Source organism: Rattus norvegicus, chromosome 18 (genome assembly GCF_021556685.1).
Source record: "Rattus norvegicus strain SHRSP/BbbUtx chromosome 18, alternate assembly SHRSP_T2T, whole genome shotgun sequence".
In the NCBI taxonomy this organism is placed as follows: Eukaryota; Metazoa; Chordata; class Mammalia; order Rodentia; family Muridae; genus Rattus; species Rattus norvegicus.
Window position 1 is genome coordinate 4,015,735 of NC_141551.1, and position 16,538 is coordinate 4,032,272.

General features: G+C 48.0%; 1 protein-coding gene across 4 annotated transcripts in view; it reads left to right on the forward strand.

Moving 5' to 3' along the window:
• Positions 1-16,538, forward strand: part of Ttc39c (tetratricopeptide repeat domain 39C) — a 119,339-nt gene that overhangs the window by 21,154 nt on the left and 81,647 nt on the right. For 2 of the 4 annotated variants that reach the window (XR_015642459.1, XR_015642458.1), the window contains exon 1: positions 15,633-15,864. Coding sequence is in view for 1 of the 3 variants with exons in the window: in NM_001415714.1 (NP_001402643.1) it covers positions 15,707-15,864 (158 nt within the window). In the remaining 2 variants the exon portion in view is untranslated. 4 annotated transcript variants of the gene reach the window in all.

Sequence of the window (16,538 nt, forward strand, 5' to 3'; positions counted from 1 at the left end):
CACTCGAGGCCCGCCATGTCGTTGTGATGATCAACACTTCATTACATCTTACTGCTAGGTGTGCTGTAGTTTGGGATGACTATAAAGCCGTGTGGTTGTTGACTTGGAGATTTCTGTGTGGTTGGACAGCATGCCAACTATATGCCTAGCTTTAAAGAAACGACTGCCAACGTTTTCAGAAGTGGCTGTACTGTTTTCCATCAGTACTGGCTATCTACAGGACATTCACTTTCTCCATATTCTTGCCAAATTTGGCACTGTATTTGTGTGTGTGTGTGTGTGTGTGTGCGCGCGTGCGTGTGCGTGTGTGTGTGTGCGTGTGCGTGTGTGTGTGTGTGTGTGTGTGTGTGCGTATATGTGTATGTGTGTGTGTACCTGAATGTAAAATGTGCAGCCCCAAGTCTCAGTCCCCCAAATCAGAGATTGCCAAGGACAAGGTTTTCCTAGGAACTGACATTTGTGATTTCATGTTCTCAAACATTTGAGAACTATTTTGTTCCAGGAAGACCAGGGCTTCAACTCTGTGTTTCAGGTCATAGGTGAAAGTCCTCTAGGAAGAAACTGGATGTCAAAGATTTTGCCTTGAACCACTTTAGGACAGAGAAACCATTTGTTTTCTTTGAGGAAGGTGGGGACAGAGATAGCTAAGGCAGGATGCTGCAGGGTTGTACACATGCTGTAAGGGTTTGCTCTTAGCTGGTTGCCATTGCTGTGATGGATCACTATGGCCAAGGAGACTGGGCAGGAAAGGGTTTATTCAGCTTATACTTCCACATCACTGTTCATCATTGAAGGAACTCAGACAGGAATTCAGACAGGGCAGGAATGTGGAGTCAGGAGCTGATGCAGAGGCCATGGATGGGTGCTGCTACTGGCTTGCTCTTCACAGTTTGCTAAGCTTGCATTTTTATGGAACCCAGAATCAACCCAGGAGTGTCAGCACTCGTACTTGGCTGGGCCTCACACAAAAGAACATATAAGAAAATGGTCGGGGCTGGGGATTTAGCTCAGCGGTAGAGCGCTTACCTAGGAAGCGCAAGGCCCTGGGTTCGGTCCCCAGCTCCGAAAAAAAAAGAACCAAAAAAAAAAAAAAAAAAAAGAAAGAAAGAAAATGGTCTATGTTTGCCTACAGCCCAGTCTCAGAAATATTTTCTCAGTTGGGGTTCCCAATGATGACAGTAGTGCTCATTTAGGAGCCACTCAACCAGCCCTAGGCTCTTCCTACATGCTGGCTCTCTTTGTATTTATAATGCCGGAAGCAGGGAACATTATATTCTATATTGTAGATGAGGGAACCTGGGTTCCAAGAAGGCTGTTCATGGCTATTCCATAGGACTAGTCATTGACAGAACTGTTTTCCCTTCTGAAACCCCCTGCTTATTGTATGTTTTATACTCTAGTAATTACTTACATGCTTTTAGAAATTCATGAGCCTCCATGAAAACAAAAGAAACAAAGGAGAAGGAAATTGAGGAGGAAGCAGCAGCAGCCGCAGCTGTAGTGATTTATATATATGTCAGGCTGGGGATGTAACTCCATGGTGGAGCACTTGCCCAGCATGTAGAAGGCCCTGGGTGCCATCCCAAGCCCTGCAAAAGACATGGATGGATGGATGCATGGATGCGTGGATGGATGGATGGATGGATGCATGGATGGATGGATGCGTGGATGGATGGATGGATGGATGCATGGATGGATGGATGCATGGATGGATGGATGGATGGATGCATGGATGGATGCATGGATGGATGCATGGATGGATGCATAGATAGATGGATGTAGATATAGGTGGATAGAGACAAACAGACAGACAGAAAGGTGTTGCATATCTCTGACCATCTGTTGGCATTTGTATGACTGATACCTATCTCTTACTGAAGTTGTATTTTGAGTTGTTTCTCTAGTATAGCTCTGGCATTTGAGCTGTACACACCTCCCTGGTTCTATAGAGGAAGAGCATGGCCTTCTAAAAGGATAAGCTATGTACAGTGCTAACACTGATCTCTATCCTGCTCCCTGAGAACCTATAATGATAGGGAACTAAGTCACACCCTTTGAGTATACATGCGGCCTGTGTCCATTTCCACAGCTGCCTTCACTTGCTGACGTGAAATACCTGTTGTTTCTCAGCCTCCTTCCTGAGTCATCTTGGATGGTTGCCTTGATTCTCTGAGGGCTTTGTGACATAATTGATATTTTCATGGCACACCCAGCCCACTGGTTCTATGCTGTTTTCTGTGTTTGCACCCCAGGTAAGTTGACAGCCATGGGTACATGGGTCTGATGAAGTGGTTTCTTCTCTTTCCTACCCACATTCTAGACTGAAGCCTCTACCAAAAGCTCCTAGGTTTCCTGGACCAGAGTGCAGAAGTCCTCTGGAGACTAGTGAGGCGTCCATGGGAGGGCGAGCCAAGGCAAGCTTAAAGTAGAGGGCTCTATCCCAGAGAAGTGAGAGCTGTCTCAGACATAGAGCAATACCTGACATGCTGGCCTGGGGTGATGACAAAGGCCACCTGTTGTCAGTCATGCTAATTTCTCTGGATGGGGCCTGTGGAACCACCGCGTCTTAAAACAATCATTCAGGGAGAGAATGGCAGAAGTGATTTTTTTGCTGCTGCATCTGATTCTCACTGGTCAAAGCTGGTTCTTCTGAAGTCAGATGTCCTTTTGTTTCTGTCATTTGGTCTTCTAGTTGCCTCAAGGAAGTGCTTCCGGTAAGGAGAAGGGAAGGAAGGTAACAGGTTTTTGCCCAGATAATAAGCCTCTCTGCCATTGTAATAAGCCAAACCAAGCCCAATGGAAAAGTATAAAAGTGGATTTGTTGGGAACAGCTCCTAGGCCAGTTCACAGCCCCAGAGAACAAGACCAGAGAAGTACCACACTCAGGCTGAGGTGAGGGCATTTGATAGATCCAGGGCAAGGAGTGATGGCATATCAGCCAGGGGCTGGGATTGTCCCACACATGTTGTACAGCTGAACACCTAGGTGGGCACACCTGGGTGGGCTGGCAGGTTGCATCAGCTGTTGGAATTGGGCTTCTTGGTACTATTCCTTTGTTCAGAATTTTCTAGTACAGACAGGGTTGGACAGGAGGAATAGGGGTTCTAAGATAACAGGTGAGCAAGGGGCTCCAATAGAACAGACAGTTACATCTTCAGGTCGGGGGAGGCAAACATTTCTGTGGCAGGGACTGGGCTCCAAAGCACACAAGGCCCATGGAATGGGTACAGGCACAGCTGGCCTGACCATGTCGGAGGCTGCATTTGTTGATGACAGCAGGGATGGGATGACAATGGGAAGGCAGGTCTCTCCACTGAGCCAGCAGCAGGACCCCAGAGACAAGTGGAGGGAAGCTGGGGGTGGGCACAAAGCTGAGCTTTAGTGCAGCATCCTATCCAGTTCTGGGGTAAATGATAGCAGTGGAGCTCTTGATTGCAAGTTACAGGATCAGACCCCAGCTTCAACATGTGTTGGATATGGAGGTAAGAGACGTTAGGACCTGGAGGATGGACTTGGAGAACAAGCAGTGATCATTGCAAGAGCAGGCAGCAGAGAAACTAACTCAGTGACACAGTAAGAGAAGGACAGTAAGAGGGATAGTGAGGGAGGGACAGTGAGGGAGGGACAGTGAGGGAGGGACAGTGAGAGAGGGAGGGACAGTAAGGGAGGGACAGTGAGAGAGGGAGGGACAGTGAGGGAGGGACAGTGAGAAAGGGAGGGACAGTGAGGGAGGGACAGTGAGAGAGGGAGGGACAGTGAGGGAGGGACAGTGAGGGAGGGACAGTGAGGGAGGGACAGTGAGAGAGAGAGACAGTGAGGGAAGGACAGTGAGGGAGGGACAGTGAGGGAGGGACAGTGAGGGAGGGACAGTGAGGGAGGGACAATGAGAGAGAGACAGTGAGGGAGGGACAGTGAGGGAGGGACAGTGATGGAGGGACAGTGAGGGAGGGACAGTGAGGGAGGGACAGTGAGGGAGGGACAGTGAATGAAGAGCCAGAAGAGAGCAGACCAGAGCACACCCCAAGCCACTCCTCAGACTCCACAGGCTTGCTTCTGAAGTAGGACAGAGGCTTTGAGTTTGTGATGGATTTAACTGTTTCTTCTCTCCCCTCTCAATTCACCTTTCTTCCCATCTGCCCTTATTTGGAAGTAGAGTCTTTGCCCGTGTCATCAGATTAAAATGAGGTCTAAACCTAATATGGCCTCAGGAAACTGAAAACAGTAAATTTCTGCCCCTCAGGCCACACAATTTGTGGTATATTTTAGGGGTAACCACAGAAAATGAGCACAGTGCTAGGAAGCCAAGAAAGAAAAGGAGGGAGGAAAGAAAAGGCAGACCTAGAGCTAGCTAGTTAGCTAGGTGATAGACTCATAGATTATAGATAGATATAGGTGATAGATGATGGATGGATGGATGGATGGGTGGATGGATGGATGGATGGATGGATGGATGGATGGATGGATGGGTGGATGGGTGGATGGATGGATGGATGGATGGATGGATGGATGGATGGGTGGATGGGTGGATGGATGGGTGGATGGACAGTACCCACTATATTGTTGAGCTCTACACATAGAGCTAGGATATACTGCCACTCTCATTTCCTTGTAGGCACACGGCTGATGCAGCCACCCAGGGCTCTGTCCTTAGATGCTTCCAGCATGCGGCTCAGTCCTTGCTGCTCCAGGCTCGATGTTGAAATTCTTCATAATTGTTTAATGAAGGAATTGTTGTTTTCCATTGCAGAGTCCCACACATTGAGTGACAAGTCCTGTCATTGGATGACATGGCACTTCTGCACATTAAATAGACTTTATCTCTGTTTGCATTTGGTAGTGACACGATAGAAGCTGAGACACAAAGCAACTCAATTAGGGTCAACAGAACTACCCAGAGCTGCATCCAGAGCCGAACCCTCTTGTGCAAAGACCTTTACTTTCAGCCCTCTTTGCAGATTCTATATCTCTCCACCCTGTCTAGAAGCTGAGATTTGCACAGAGGGAGGTAAAGGCCGACTGGCTGTCACTCAGACTGACATGTGAGAACCGGCCAGCATATCTGCATGAGCCTTGTCCCTGGTCACCTGTCCGGGAGGCACTTCCCTCATCCCACCTGGCAGTGCAATGGCAGGTTACTTTGTCAGTGTTCCTGTCAGGATCGTCATCCAGCAAAAGCAGGGCTGGACCCCAGGTTACCTTGCTTGAGTTCAGATAGAACTGTTGAGCTCAGGCCCTTGAATCGATGCTGACGCTGTTGGTTATGGTCACTGCAGTCAACCAGTAGACTTCTTCCTTGGTTCTAGATCCAGCCTTGTATTCTCCCACTATAGCTGAACCCTTTGTTCCAATGGGGTATTCTGAAGATCTCTTAGCTCACACCCATTCTCCTCCATGTTCCTGTGTTCAGTGGGCATGCCAGCCTTGTCTTGTTCCCTTGATGACTTAATGTGGCCAGTCTGAGATTGGTTTAGGGGTTGCCATGTGATACAAACAGAATCAGTCAGAATCCCCATTAAACAGTAGCTAGAATCTGGAGCTTGGTCTCTCTTCCTTTTTATAATGGAAAACCATGCAGGATGGTGGCTAAGGGGAGAAAGACAACTAAATGACACAGGGTAAGACATAGATGTTAAAGACTACTATTTGACAAGATTTTAAATGATGGTTATTACCTCCTGGCACCAATAGAGACTGACCTGACTGACCAGTGGTCATTTAGTCTTGTGAGGGCTTGGGTGGTGAAGAAACTCAACTGTTACAAAGGCGGCCCTTGTCTGCCACACATGGCGGCTCTAGTGCCATTCTCAGAATGTTGTATTTACAGTGCTTAGGGGCAGAAGTACTTCTGGCATTGAAGGCAAGGTTGCCATGGTTACTGCAGGCAGCTCCTCCATGTCCCAGAGGTCAACATCTGGTGTCTTTCCCTATTGATCTCCATCTTAGGTCTTCAGATGGTTTCTGGTTAAGTCTGGAGCTTACCAGTCAGGCTAGACTGGTTGGCCCTCAAGGCCTTGGGACCTTCTTGTCTCTGCCTTCCCAGTGCTGAGGTCATAGTCCTGGCCAGACTCCTTTTGTGGGTTTTTTGGGGTTGAACCTAGTTTTCATGCTTATCTGGCAAGTACTTTACTGAAGGAACCACCCCTTCCCCCCAGTGAGTTCTTTAGAATAAAGGAGTACCCTATCACCTGCTTGCTCACTATAGGAGAGTAATGTCAACCCAGGGAAAGAAGCAGAGTCTTGGTGTCCCTTAGTGAACATCTGTCTCCAGCTGACCTGCCTCTGTATCTTCTTGGCACTTTCCTGGCCAGGTAGCCCAGACCAAGGCACAGAAAACGCTCACAGTTCTCTAGCTCATTTCAGGCTGCTTGTCTCCAGAGCAACTATACTCTCTGAGGATTCTGGCGTTTCTGGAGCACCGCTCAGGCCAGGCCCTCTGTTTGGAATATGTTTACTACCTGCCTCTACATTCATCAAGCATCTGCTGAGAAGCCTCTGATAAACCCTAAAGTAGATTAATCACTGTCTTCTGAGTCCTGGAAGTACACAGTATAGATCTCCGGTATTTGACCGTCTTATAGTAAGCCATCTGCCGCGTGTTTCTTGCCTCCTCCGAGACTAGAAACTTCTCAGATCTCTGGGTTAGAGCTTGCTCACTCTTGCCATAGCTGGCACATAGTGGCCTATGTCCTAGTGAACAATGCAATTGAGAACAACTGGTCTTGGCCGAAGGTCAGATATGATTGTCTTTTGCTTTGTCTTTTGAGACAGGGACAGGGTCTCCTGCTTCACACTCTTAAGTTTTAACACACATGCCTTATACCCAGGACTCTTTATGATGCATTGGACCAGTAAGCCATCTGAAGTCATCTGGGACAACCTGTCATTTGTATTTCGTATCATTCTTGAGTGACCCCTGGCGCCTCTGTGCCTCTGCTCAACACCTGTGTGAAACGAGCCTTTTCAGAGTTAGTTTGTAAATGTGAGTTTCCGGAAAGAAGCTGACTGACTTTTGACTTCACTGACTGAGCAGAGTGTGGAACATTGTGGGTCCAGAGCCTAATTACAATTTTTCTTAGTTGTCTTTAGCCCCTAAAGAGCCACTTCTTGTCTTTATGCCCACCACCCCGTGTCAGACCTAAGACCCTGACTGCAGGTTGAAAACCTTTTGGAATGTATTAACTAACAGTGCCCTAATTCTCCTTCCACCAAAAGGCTAAGAGCCATCAGATAACTTCTGAGGTCTACAGCTGAGATTTCTCCACTGTGTACAAACTGATACTCTGTTTCCACAGTATATTTGCAAAGTGACTTGTGACTTACCCCTCTTCTGTTACTCTAACTCCATGGAACTATGTCGGTGTTGGAACATAGAACTGTGTGCTTCTGGGGCATATCACTCATATCTGGCCCCAGAATAAACTTTCTTATTCCCTCTGAGGTGTGAGCTCTGCTTTTTGAATCATGGATAGTTTACATGTTACATGTGTTTCTGAGTTGAACAAAGAAAACAATGGGCCTTAGCAGTAGAACTGCTGTTTGCATGTGGCCGTCTTATTTCCGGGAACTGTGGGTAAGGGACTAGAAAATCTACTCAACAGCGGGAGGGAGTCACCTTCTAGACAGCAGACCTCCCTCCTTTTCAGAATCCTAAAGGAGATAAGACTGTTCCTTAGAAGGCTTCAGGTTTGGGGTTCAAGGGGGACTATTGGGTAAGAAATTATTGGAAGTTATTAGTGCCGTAGGCATAGAGACAGCATGGTGGAGACTTTGAGGAGAGCTTGGTCCCATGTGGCAGAGGTGGGTGGGGCAGTCCTTCTTACAGGTTTCCAGGAAGGGGCTGAGTTCTATGCCACGACTGACAGACTGGTGTGATGGAAGGAGGGAGTCTTAACCTGGGCAGGACCTGGACACAAAATCAGCTGAGGGGACAGGGAGAATAAGAATCTAGAGAAAGAAGTTAATGGATGAGCTTTAAAATGAATGTGGCTTTGACTAACATTCCCGAGCCCACAGGGTCTTTGTCCTTTGGGCTGGTTTTGGAGGTAGAGAGAGAAGCCAGAACCTGTGGTGTGTGGGCCTTTAGGGCTTGCTCTGTGGGTATCAACCACACTTTTATTTTCTCTTGATCCTCTCACAGTATACCTTTGTTCTTCCTGTTTGTGTCTCCGAGGAGACGGCAAGGTGAGGAGGGCGAGGAGAAGTGAAGAAACTTGTATTTTTAGCCCTGACATAGCAGAATGTTCTGAGACTTCTGTTATAAGCACATTTAAAAATAAACGTCAAGACTTGGGAGTGAAGTGATTTCTTAGTGTCCACATTGTCTTTCCTTCTTTAGTGTGGGACTTATCTTCTGCCCTGCTGACACCTGAGGGGGCTTCCTTTAAACACTAGACATATGAATCATGTGCCAGCAGCACACCCCTCCTGCTGGTCTCATTTGGCTCATGCTGACCTAGAGCTGACAACCTTAAACTTCTGTGCCCCCTGCCTCCACCTCCTGGAGTGCCAGGGTTACAGGTGTTCACCACAGTGCCCTTAATGCAGCTCTAAGGATCAAGCCAGGGTTCTGTGCATCCAGACAAGCACTCTACCAGTGGAGCTGCATAGCCACCCTCCCTTCCCTCTTCTTCCCCTGCTTTGGTGCTAGGGATGGAACTTAGGGCCTCCTGTACTCTAAACCTGTGCTCTACCGCTGAACTCCACACCCAGCTTCAGAGTGGACAGACTGTTAAAACATGCTGTGAACCCATTCATAGATTGAGGTCAGAATGTGCAGCCCCATCTGGAGTTTAACAACATAACCATTTACCTGCAAGGGCATGAAAGTGACTAGCCTGCTTTCAGTTCCATAGACTCTTCTGTCCATGTGATACTGGCTAAAGACATCCCGAGGACAAAGATTCCATGGGTGTTACAGGGCACTGATGTTGTCAGGACAAATGAGCTCTTTTTGATTGGCTTTAAGGCCTACTCCACAGGAGACACGTGCTTATCCATAATCTAGCCAAGAGCAAATAGTTGAGGAATACACAGGCCCCAGGATGAAGTTACTGCTATTATTCTGCTAAGTGTACATAGTATCAAACTGCTTCTAAATTCTATTCACATTTTGCAACAAATGAATGGCTTTCTACATCAGTCTCTTTGGTATGAGCTTTCGTAGGGCAAGGATCTTACAGGAGTTGTCTTGATTTGCTAACAATCATCCCTGTTCCTGATTCAGTGGGAACACTTGAAGAATATACTGTGGAAACCAGGGGCGAATTCTGTGCTGCAGGATTTCTGTGCATTGCACTGATAACATGGCATTACCTGCAAAGAGAGATCAACTGACGCCTTATCACAGGGAAACTTAACCGTACAGCCGAGATGCCTGCACTGCTACCCAGAAACACATGCACATGCACAAACACACACCCACACACCCACACATGTCATGCGTGAGGTGCTATTCAGTTTCTAATGTGTCTTTTCCTTACAAAGATAAGGGAGCACGGTGCAAAATATTTTAGGTACACGTGTGTTAAATATCGAGAGACGGCCAGGCAGTTGGCATAGCTCATTTCTGGGTGTACCTGTGACGATATTTCCAGTCATGAGTAGGGGAAAGAACCTCTCTTGAATGTGGTTGACACAGTCCAACAGGCTGGGTGGGTGGGGCAGTTAGATTAAAAGAGGAAGGAAGAGGAAGCCAGTTAGTGCGAACATTTATTTCTTTGAAAACATGAAGGGGGGGGGCAAGTATTTCCTTTGAATTATTTCTCTCAGACATTGCAACAGCAGCAAAAAGCCACTTTCCACAGTGGTAGCAGCCTGCCTGCATGCATGAGGCCCAGTTGGTCTCTAACACTACTAAGGGAACAATGTCATATACTACCTGCTCCTGACCAAACCCTTCAGACACAGTCAAAAACATTAATGGGGCTAGACATAGGTTGTTGGCAGCTGAATATCTATGGTGCCCCCATTTTGATCCTCAGTATCAATAAGACCTGTGGGTGGCACAGTCCTGCAATCCCAGCACATGGAGGTGGGGGCTGGAGGGTCAGAAGTTCAAGGTCATCCTCACTGCATAACAAGTTCAAGGCTTGCCAGAGACATAGGACACCTCCCTGTCTTCAGAAAGAAAACATATTAATGGATTATAAAGGCAGGGACTGCTCAGATCCACCAGAAACTTAGGACACCTTCCTGTCTTTAGAAAGAAAACATATTGATGGCTTATAAAAGCAGGGACTGCTCAGATCCAAATGTGGATTTTTTTACATGTTTAGTATACTGTGAAGATATTAGTATTTCTTTCTTGGGCTGCATTAATAATAGCAACTAATAGCAATAATGTTGGTACTAGAAATAGTTTGGCTTAAACATCTCCATTTGTTGCATCTGGGTTTTCAATCTCATAGATTTTCTTTGTGCTGGATATTTCAAGATAATACTGCTGAGAAGCAAAGAGGCACACTGTTCCCCGTCAATGACATGTCTGTCATTCAAGGGCTGGCAAAGGGGCCCTCCCTGCTTGAGCTATTGAGCTATGGAGGGTACCATGCCAGCTGGAGCAAGGACTCAGGCTTCTTCCAGTTTCCTCCCTTGCCAGGGACCAGCCTCAGCCTCAGCATGGAGAGGGGATTTGAGAGAAGGGGTGTCTGGGAGTGGCGAAAAGAACATCTCATTGCGCCCGCTCCCCCCCCCTGTGTGTGTGTGTGTGTGTGTTCTGTTTTTCTCTAGACAGCCTTTTCTTGCTATTCTAAACACTCTTTGGTTGAGACAGCTGTCTCTGCTAGTAAAAAGTCTAAAAGCTATCTGGATAGCACATGGGCTTTCTGACCAAAGTCAGAAAAACTGCTATAAAAATTATTGGATCTCCCGACAAAGTCAGAAATCCTGTTAATAAAAAATTCTTGAAGAGCTGTTTTTGCTCTCCAGAGAACACCAGACAGCTCAGCTCTCACTAGAGAAAATTCTGAAGAAATGCTATCACTTTGTGCTAGCTCATCCCCTGCAGACTGAGAGCCCAGTTTTTATTTAGGTATCAATTCATTCATTTATTCTAGGTTCCCTTTTGATTATTTTATGAATCAGTATCCTGTGACCCTAGCCCTTTGATTCAGCAAGCATACCTTTTAACATTGCAAAATAACTCCAAGACCCACCAGCCTCTGTTATACATAGATGCTAAGTTAGCTGTGTGGGACTCTGTCCCAAAGTGACCCTTTCTACCACACTTGTGCCTAACCTTGCTGTGTCTCAGACTGACCTTGATCTAAGGAATCTGCCTGCCTTTGTTCTTTTAGATTCATGAAATCCCTCATATAATTCACAATACATCCTTATATTTTTGCATAGTTGAGAAATCACATATTTTCAAACTCATGTTTTTAGGGTTCTTTTCCACAGTCTTAAGGACGGTTCTGAAGGTTCCAACATTTATCATTTTGCTAAGACATAACCACACCCTCAACTCCTAGACTCATGCTGTTTCTAATTCTCATGGAGTCATCAATGCTAAACTCCTCAGAGGAGTGTGAAAACATGTATACCGTTACACGGACAAGCCTTACACTCACCTCAGCCATCGACACTCGTGGAGGCTCACACCGGGGCCTCTCAGGGCCTGGGGCAGGGACCATGTCACTCTGTCCCCACCAGAGCACTTGGTACTCCCTTATTCTATAGAGGTGGAATATGACAGCCAGTGGACACCTGGCTAAGCCTTTCTGGTGTTTATTAGGGATTTCATTTGAGGACAGCACAAGAGGAGGAGACTGGAAGGGATGACTTCCTGTCCTATAGTCATTTCTCTGCTCCACAGGGCTGCTTGAGAGACATGCATCCAGCTAGAGAGACAGCAGAGTGGACCCTCCTGACGTCATCCACACTCCCCTCCTCAGAGACAAGCTAGAGAGAAGGAAAAGAAGAGACTTGCCACACAGCTTCCTCGTACTGGGCCTTGAGCTGACTTGCCTTCTAATTACTAACAGCTCACCCAATTTTACCCACACCCTCAGCCAAGCAACAAGGCTGTGAGCTCTTCTACCCTCCTTAGAAATCCACATTGAGGAACTGATTGCAGATTTATACAAAGATAAACAAAGACACTGTTTCTATTGTTGGCTCCACCCAAAACTGTTCTGCAGGACTCAGAAACAACTAGGTTTTCTTAAGTAGAATTCTTTGTAGAATGCTGTCTTCCAGTTGTAATAGCCATTGCCATCTTAATTAGAGCAGCTCTGTGGACACTCCCTCATAGAAGAAGGGGGCAGTGATGATCATTACACCTGTACCTGAGCCACTACCCCCTACCCACTTTTTCCCAGAATTCCCTCTTTTGTATGTGATTCTGTCCGAGTTGCAGTATCTCCTGGTGCCAGGAGATGCTAAAATAACATGGATCATGGAGGCTAACTGAATGGGGGACTCCATGTGCAGTTATGGGGAAGTGACACTCTGCTGATGTGGCCACCAAGCATCCACATGGCTGAGGGGGGGATGGAGGGAAAAGCTGAGTGCTTGGCCACAGGGTTGGAGCTCTGGATACACCCTCACTCTGGAAACCCCCTACATGAACCAGTACATTTGTTTCTCCAAGGAGACTGAGTCAGAGGTCTCTGTTATTGTAACAACACCACCAAGGCAGTGCATGACGAAATAACACTTGCAGTTTCATTCATTTCTAGACTGAGGGTAGAGGCAGCACTGTGGAACGTTGGCCGTCAGAACAGTATTAAGGGTTTGTAGAGAAGAAGTGAGCCGTTTCTTCCAATTCTCCCCTTCCTTCTCTCCCTACCTCCTCACGTGCACTTGGGCAAGTCCTGTCTGGTGAAGTCAAGTGCACTGAAGGCTCTGTTTGCAGGAGAGTGTATGAGTCCCACGATGTCAAGTGTAAGGCACTGCTAGTGTTAGTAGTCTGGATTTTCCTTCCCGTTCAATGTAGTTAGTATAGTATACATCATGGCCTTTTAAACATCACTGTGACCTGCTCTTCTTGCTTATCAAAGATAGCGGTCAACCCTAATTCCCCACCCGCTAGGTGTCCTTGCGAGCCACAGCTATATAAGTGTTCTCTTGGGATTTGGGAGCCTGCTTCTGAGTCCCTTTTACTTCGAGCACTATTGAGGATTGAGCCTCCAGTGTCATAATGGGGAGCAAACTCGACTGCTGAGTGCCAGCCATCATCTAAATCCTCATCTCTCACCACTGAGCACGTTTGCCAGTGTCTGTTTATAATGCAAAAACTAGCGTTAATCGTTGCGTGTCTGATTAAATCCTGCTTTGTATGTGTCTAAGGTGTGCTGCAAGAAACTGTGAGTTTCTCCCTTTGCTTATGCTGGGGAGCTGGACAACTTCTGTATCTCACCCCAACTGTCCAAGAGTGTCCCGAAGTTTGCAGAACCCATTGTGCCCAGCCCTTGAGAGAAAACTAGCCCCAGGGATAACTTTGACCCTTCTGATTCCTTATTAACTGCACCCTCCCCCCAATACAACTTGTGTCATAAATAACTCAAAATTTATTTTTTGTCTCCCTTTCCCCAGCTATAAATGCAGTAGAAGACTGTCCCCTTCCCTAGGTGGGAGAGGTACAGATGCCTCCCACTTTGACATTGTCCTCTTGGCTTGCCTCTCTTGTTGCCTGGATTGTGCAAGGACTTCAGATGGATGGGCTCCACCTGTCCAAAATCCAGGCAGTCTGAGCAAGGAAGGCCTTGGCCAGGCTGGTCAGCACTGATGCCATAGATGCTATGAAGCCAGGAGCCTCATGTGGACTTAGTGGGCTGTGCAGTCCCTAACACCTAATGGCTTGCCCATCAAAATGTATACACACATGAGTGTATTAAAGAAACCCTGGCTTCTGTGTCATTTGCTCTCTGCTGGCACAGTGGATGCATAGCTCTCAGCATCCATTCTTATCAAGGATGCCATTCAGGTCTTCTGGAAATGTCATTACAAGACACTAAAAAACTGAAGTCTGAATGTCACTGAAGGCAGTGACAGTGCTTACAACTGAGACCAAAATTAAACAGTCAATTTGTAAAGTTCTTTCAGCATAAATGACATGTTTCCTAAATTAGATGGTACCATTTCCAGGTAGACATGCATTCATTTTTTATTTTAGTATTTATTTAATATTTTGTATTCCAACTTCTTGTTAAGAATTTGTTAGCCCAGCATAGTATCTGAACGTGCAGTTACCAACCCAGGGCTGAAGCAGGAGACTGCAGTGAATTCAGGGCTGGTCAGGGATACAGGGGAAAGTCTCAGAGAATTAGCGTGATTTTACAACAGTCGTATGGAGTATTGTGCTTGAGGCATGGGCCTGCTGTCCTAGTTAGGTGGGAGGTCAGGCCGGGTGACTGAGCCCAGGCGTTCCAGGCCAGCCTGAGCAGAATAGTGCGATCCTGTAAGAAAGGAGAAAGAGAAGGCTACAGCTAGGCACTGACCACAATGGGCATTCCTCTTCAATTTCATGGCTGAACATGAGATAGGAGTTAGATGGTCTTGTAAGGAATGCTACAAGTAACAAAGCTAACATGCAGGGTGAGTTTAAATTACGGTGCACTTGTGTGGTAATTTATACGTAGCTCGCTATAATGTTGGATGTTATTTTTGGAGTAATGTCTTGATCTGAGTATGAATGGTTTTGAGCCCTTTAGCGGTTAAGTCTCTTCTAATTGAAGTGAGCGAGTTCTTAGGGAAGATAGTCCAATTTGACATTCGCACAACCTTAGTTGTCAAAGTATTGTTTAACAGCTGCTAAAGTAAAGGGGAGAAGAACATTTTTAAAACCCATAAACAGATTTCTCTTTTATGTCTAAATGGTGCATGCAGAAACCACTAGCTCACCGTCAGAAGTGAGACTCTGATTAAATTATCACCCTTGGCGTTTTGCTTACATTTGCTTATATAAAAACCACAGCTTTTCTGTTTCACTGGCTTGGAAGTATAGTCGTCAGGGTGCTGAGAACACACCTTAACAGCTTACTTCTTAGCGTTTAAATATTTAGCTACGTAGCATATGGATCCCTCTCTCTACGTGTTTCTAATGTTGGTGGTGGGCCCTAGCAAATGGTCCGGGTTCTGGAGGCCACGCCCCCGCCGCCCAACTGCTTGAGGATTGGCTGCTTTGGGCCTGGGGGAGGGGGCTGGCTGGGATCCGGACGAAGTTGGGGGTGACTGGCACTGGACTCCCAAGGGTTCTGACACGCGTGGACCAAGCCAAAGACACCTGAGTGCCCAGCCGCGCTCAGTAGCAGCGGACCAGGAGTTCTCTGACCCTGAGTCAAGCTCTCCCGCCCCTCCCAGTGCGTCCGAGGTCCATCCTATCTCGGAGGGTTGGGCATTGGGGCCTCGCGTGGGTGTCCGCAGCCTGGCGCTAGCCTGGGGGCCTATGGGGCGGGTTCCGGGGCCCAGAGGGGCTGCAGGAAGCGGAGGCAGCTCCGGACGCCTGGATCGAAGCGGGCGCAGACACCCGAAACGGCTGGGGTGGCCGCGAGCCGGCTGCTGAGTAATCCCGGGCGGCGGGTGGGGGCGGCCGGGCGCCCACGTTCCCCGCGCCGCAGCCCGGCGGCGGCTCCGCCTTCGCGTCCCTCCCCGCCCCCTGCTGGCTGCTGTGCTCGGCTCCCGGCAAGTCGGACAGGGCTCGGGGAGCGCGGGCCGCTGCAGCCGCCTCCCGCACCTCTCCTCGGCCCGCGCCGGGCCTCGTGCGCCCATGGCCGGCTCGGAGCAGCAGCGGCCGCGGCGGAGGGAGGACGGCGACCCGGACGCGGCAGCGGCGCCCCTGCAGGACGCGGAGCTGGCCCTGGCTGGCATCAACATGCTTCTCAACAACGGCTTCAGGGAGTCGGATCAGCTTTTCAAACAATACAGGTGACCCGGGCTCCCGGACTCTCTGCCCTGGCTGCGCACACCGGGTGGTCACCTCGTGACCTGCGGCAGCTCTCTTCCCTGCTCTCCTTCGCTTCCCAAGGCTTTATCTGCAGCCTTTGCCCTGAGCCTTGGCCCCATCCTCCTCCCCACCCCATCCCCCGCTGCTCTGACCCTTCCTTCCCTGCCACCGCAGTCTGGTCTCACTTTCTGCCCTCCGAGGGGTGTCCAGTGTTTTTCTGCTGCTTTCGAGCTGTCGCCTGGTCTCCCACCGCGCCTTGGCTCGGGGGACTGATGCATTAGAGGCAACAGCGAGCCTAGCACTTGCTGGGTTGGGACTCTGGCTCTCACGCTGCCCCGGCAGCCTTTGTGACCTGAGCACCCTTGCCAGGTCCTTGTGTGGCGCTCTCCTTTGTATACCCTGGTGCTTTCGTTATTTAAAGACTGAGTAGTGTAATTGTCGCTCTGTAGAGGAACTTGAAACATTTCAGTCCAAACTCTGACCACCCATCTCTGCCTCATCCTTCTACAGTCAGGATGAGTCCTGATGCCTTTCAAGAGAGCCGATTTTTTAAGAATTATCTAGTAAGAAGAAAATAGAGGAATTTTTAAAAGTACAGAAGAATGAAAGGGGAAACACGTGTGTTGCTTTAATTTTTGTTTGCATTTGAAAAATT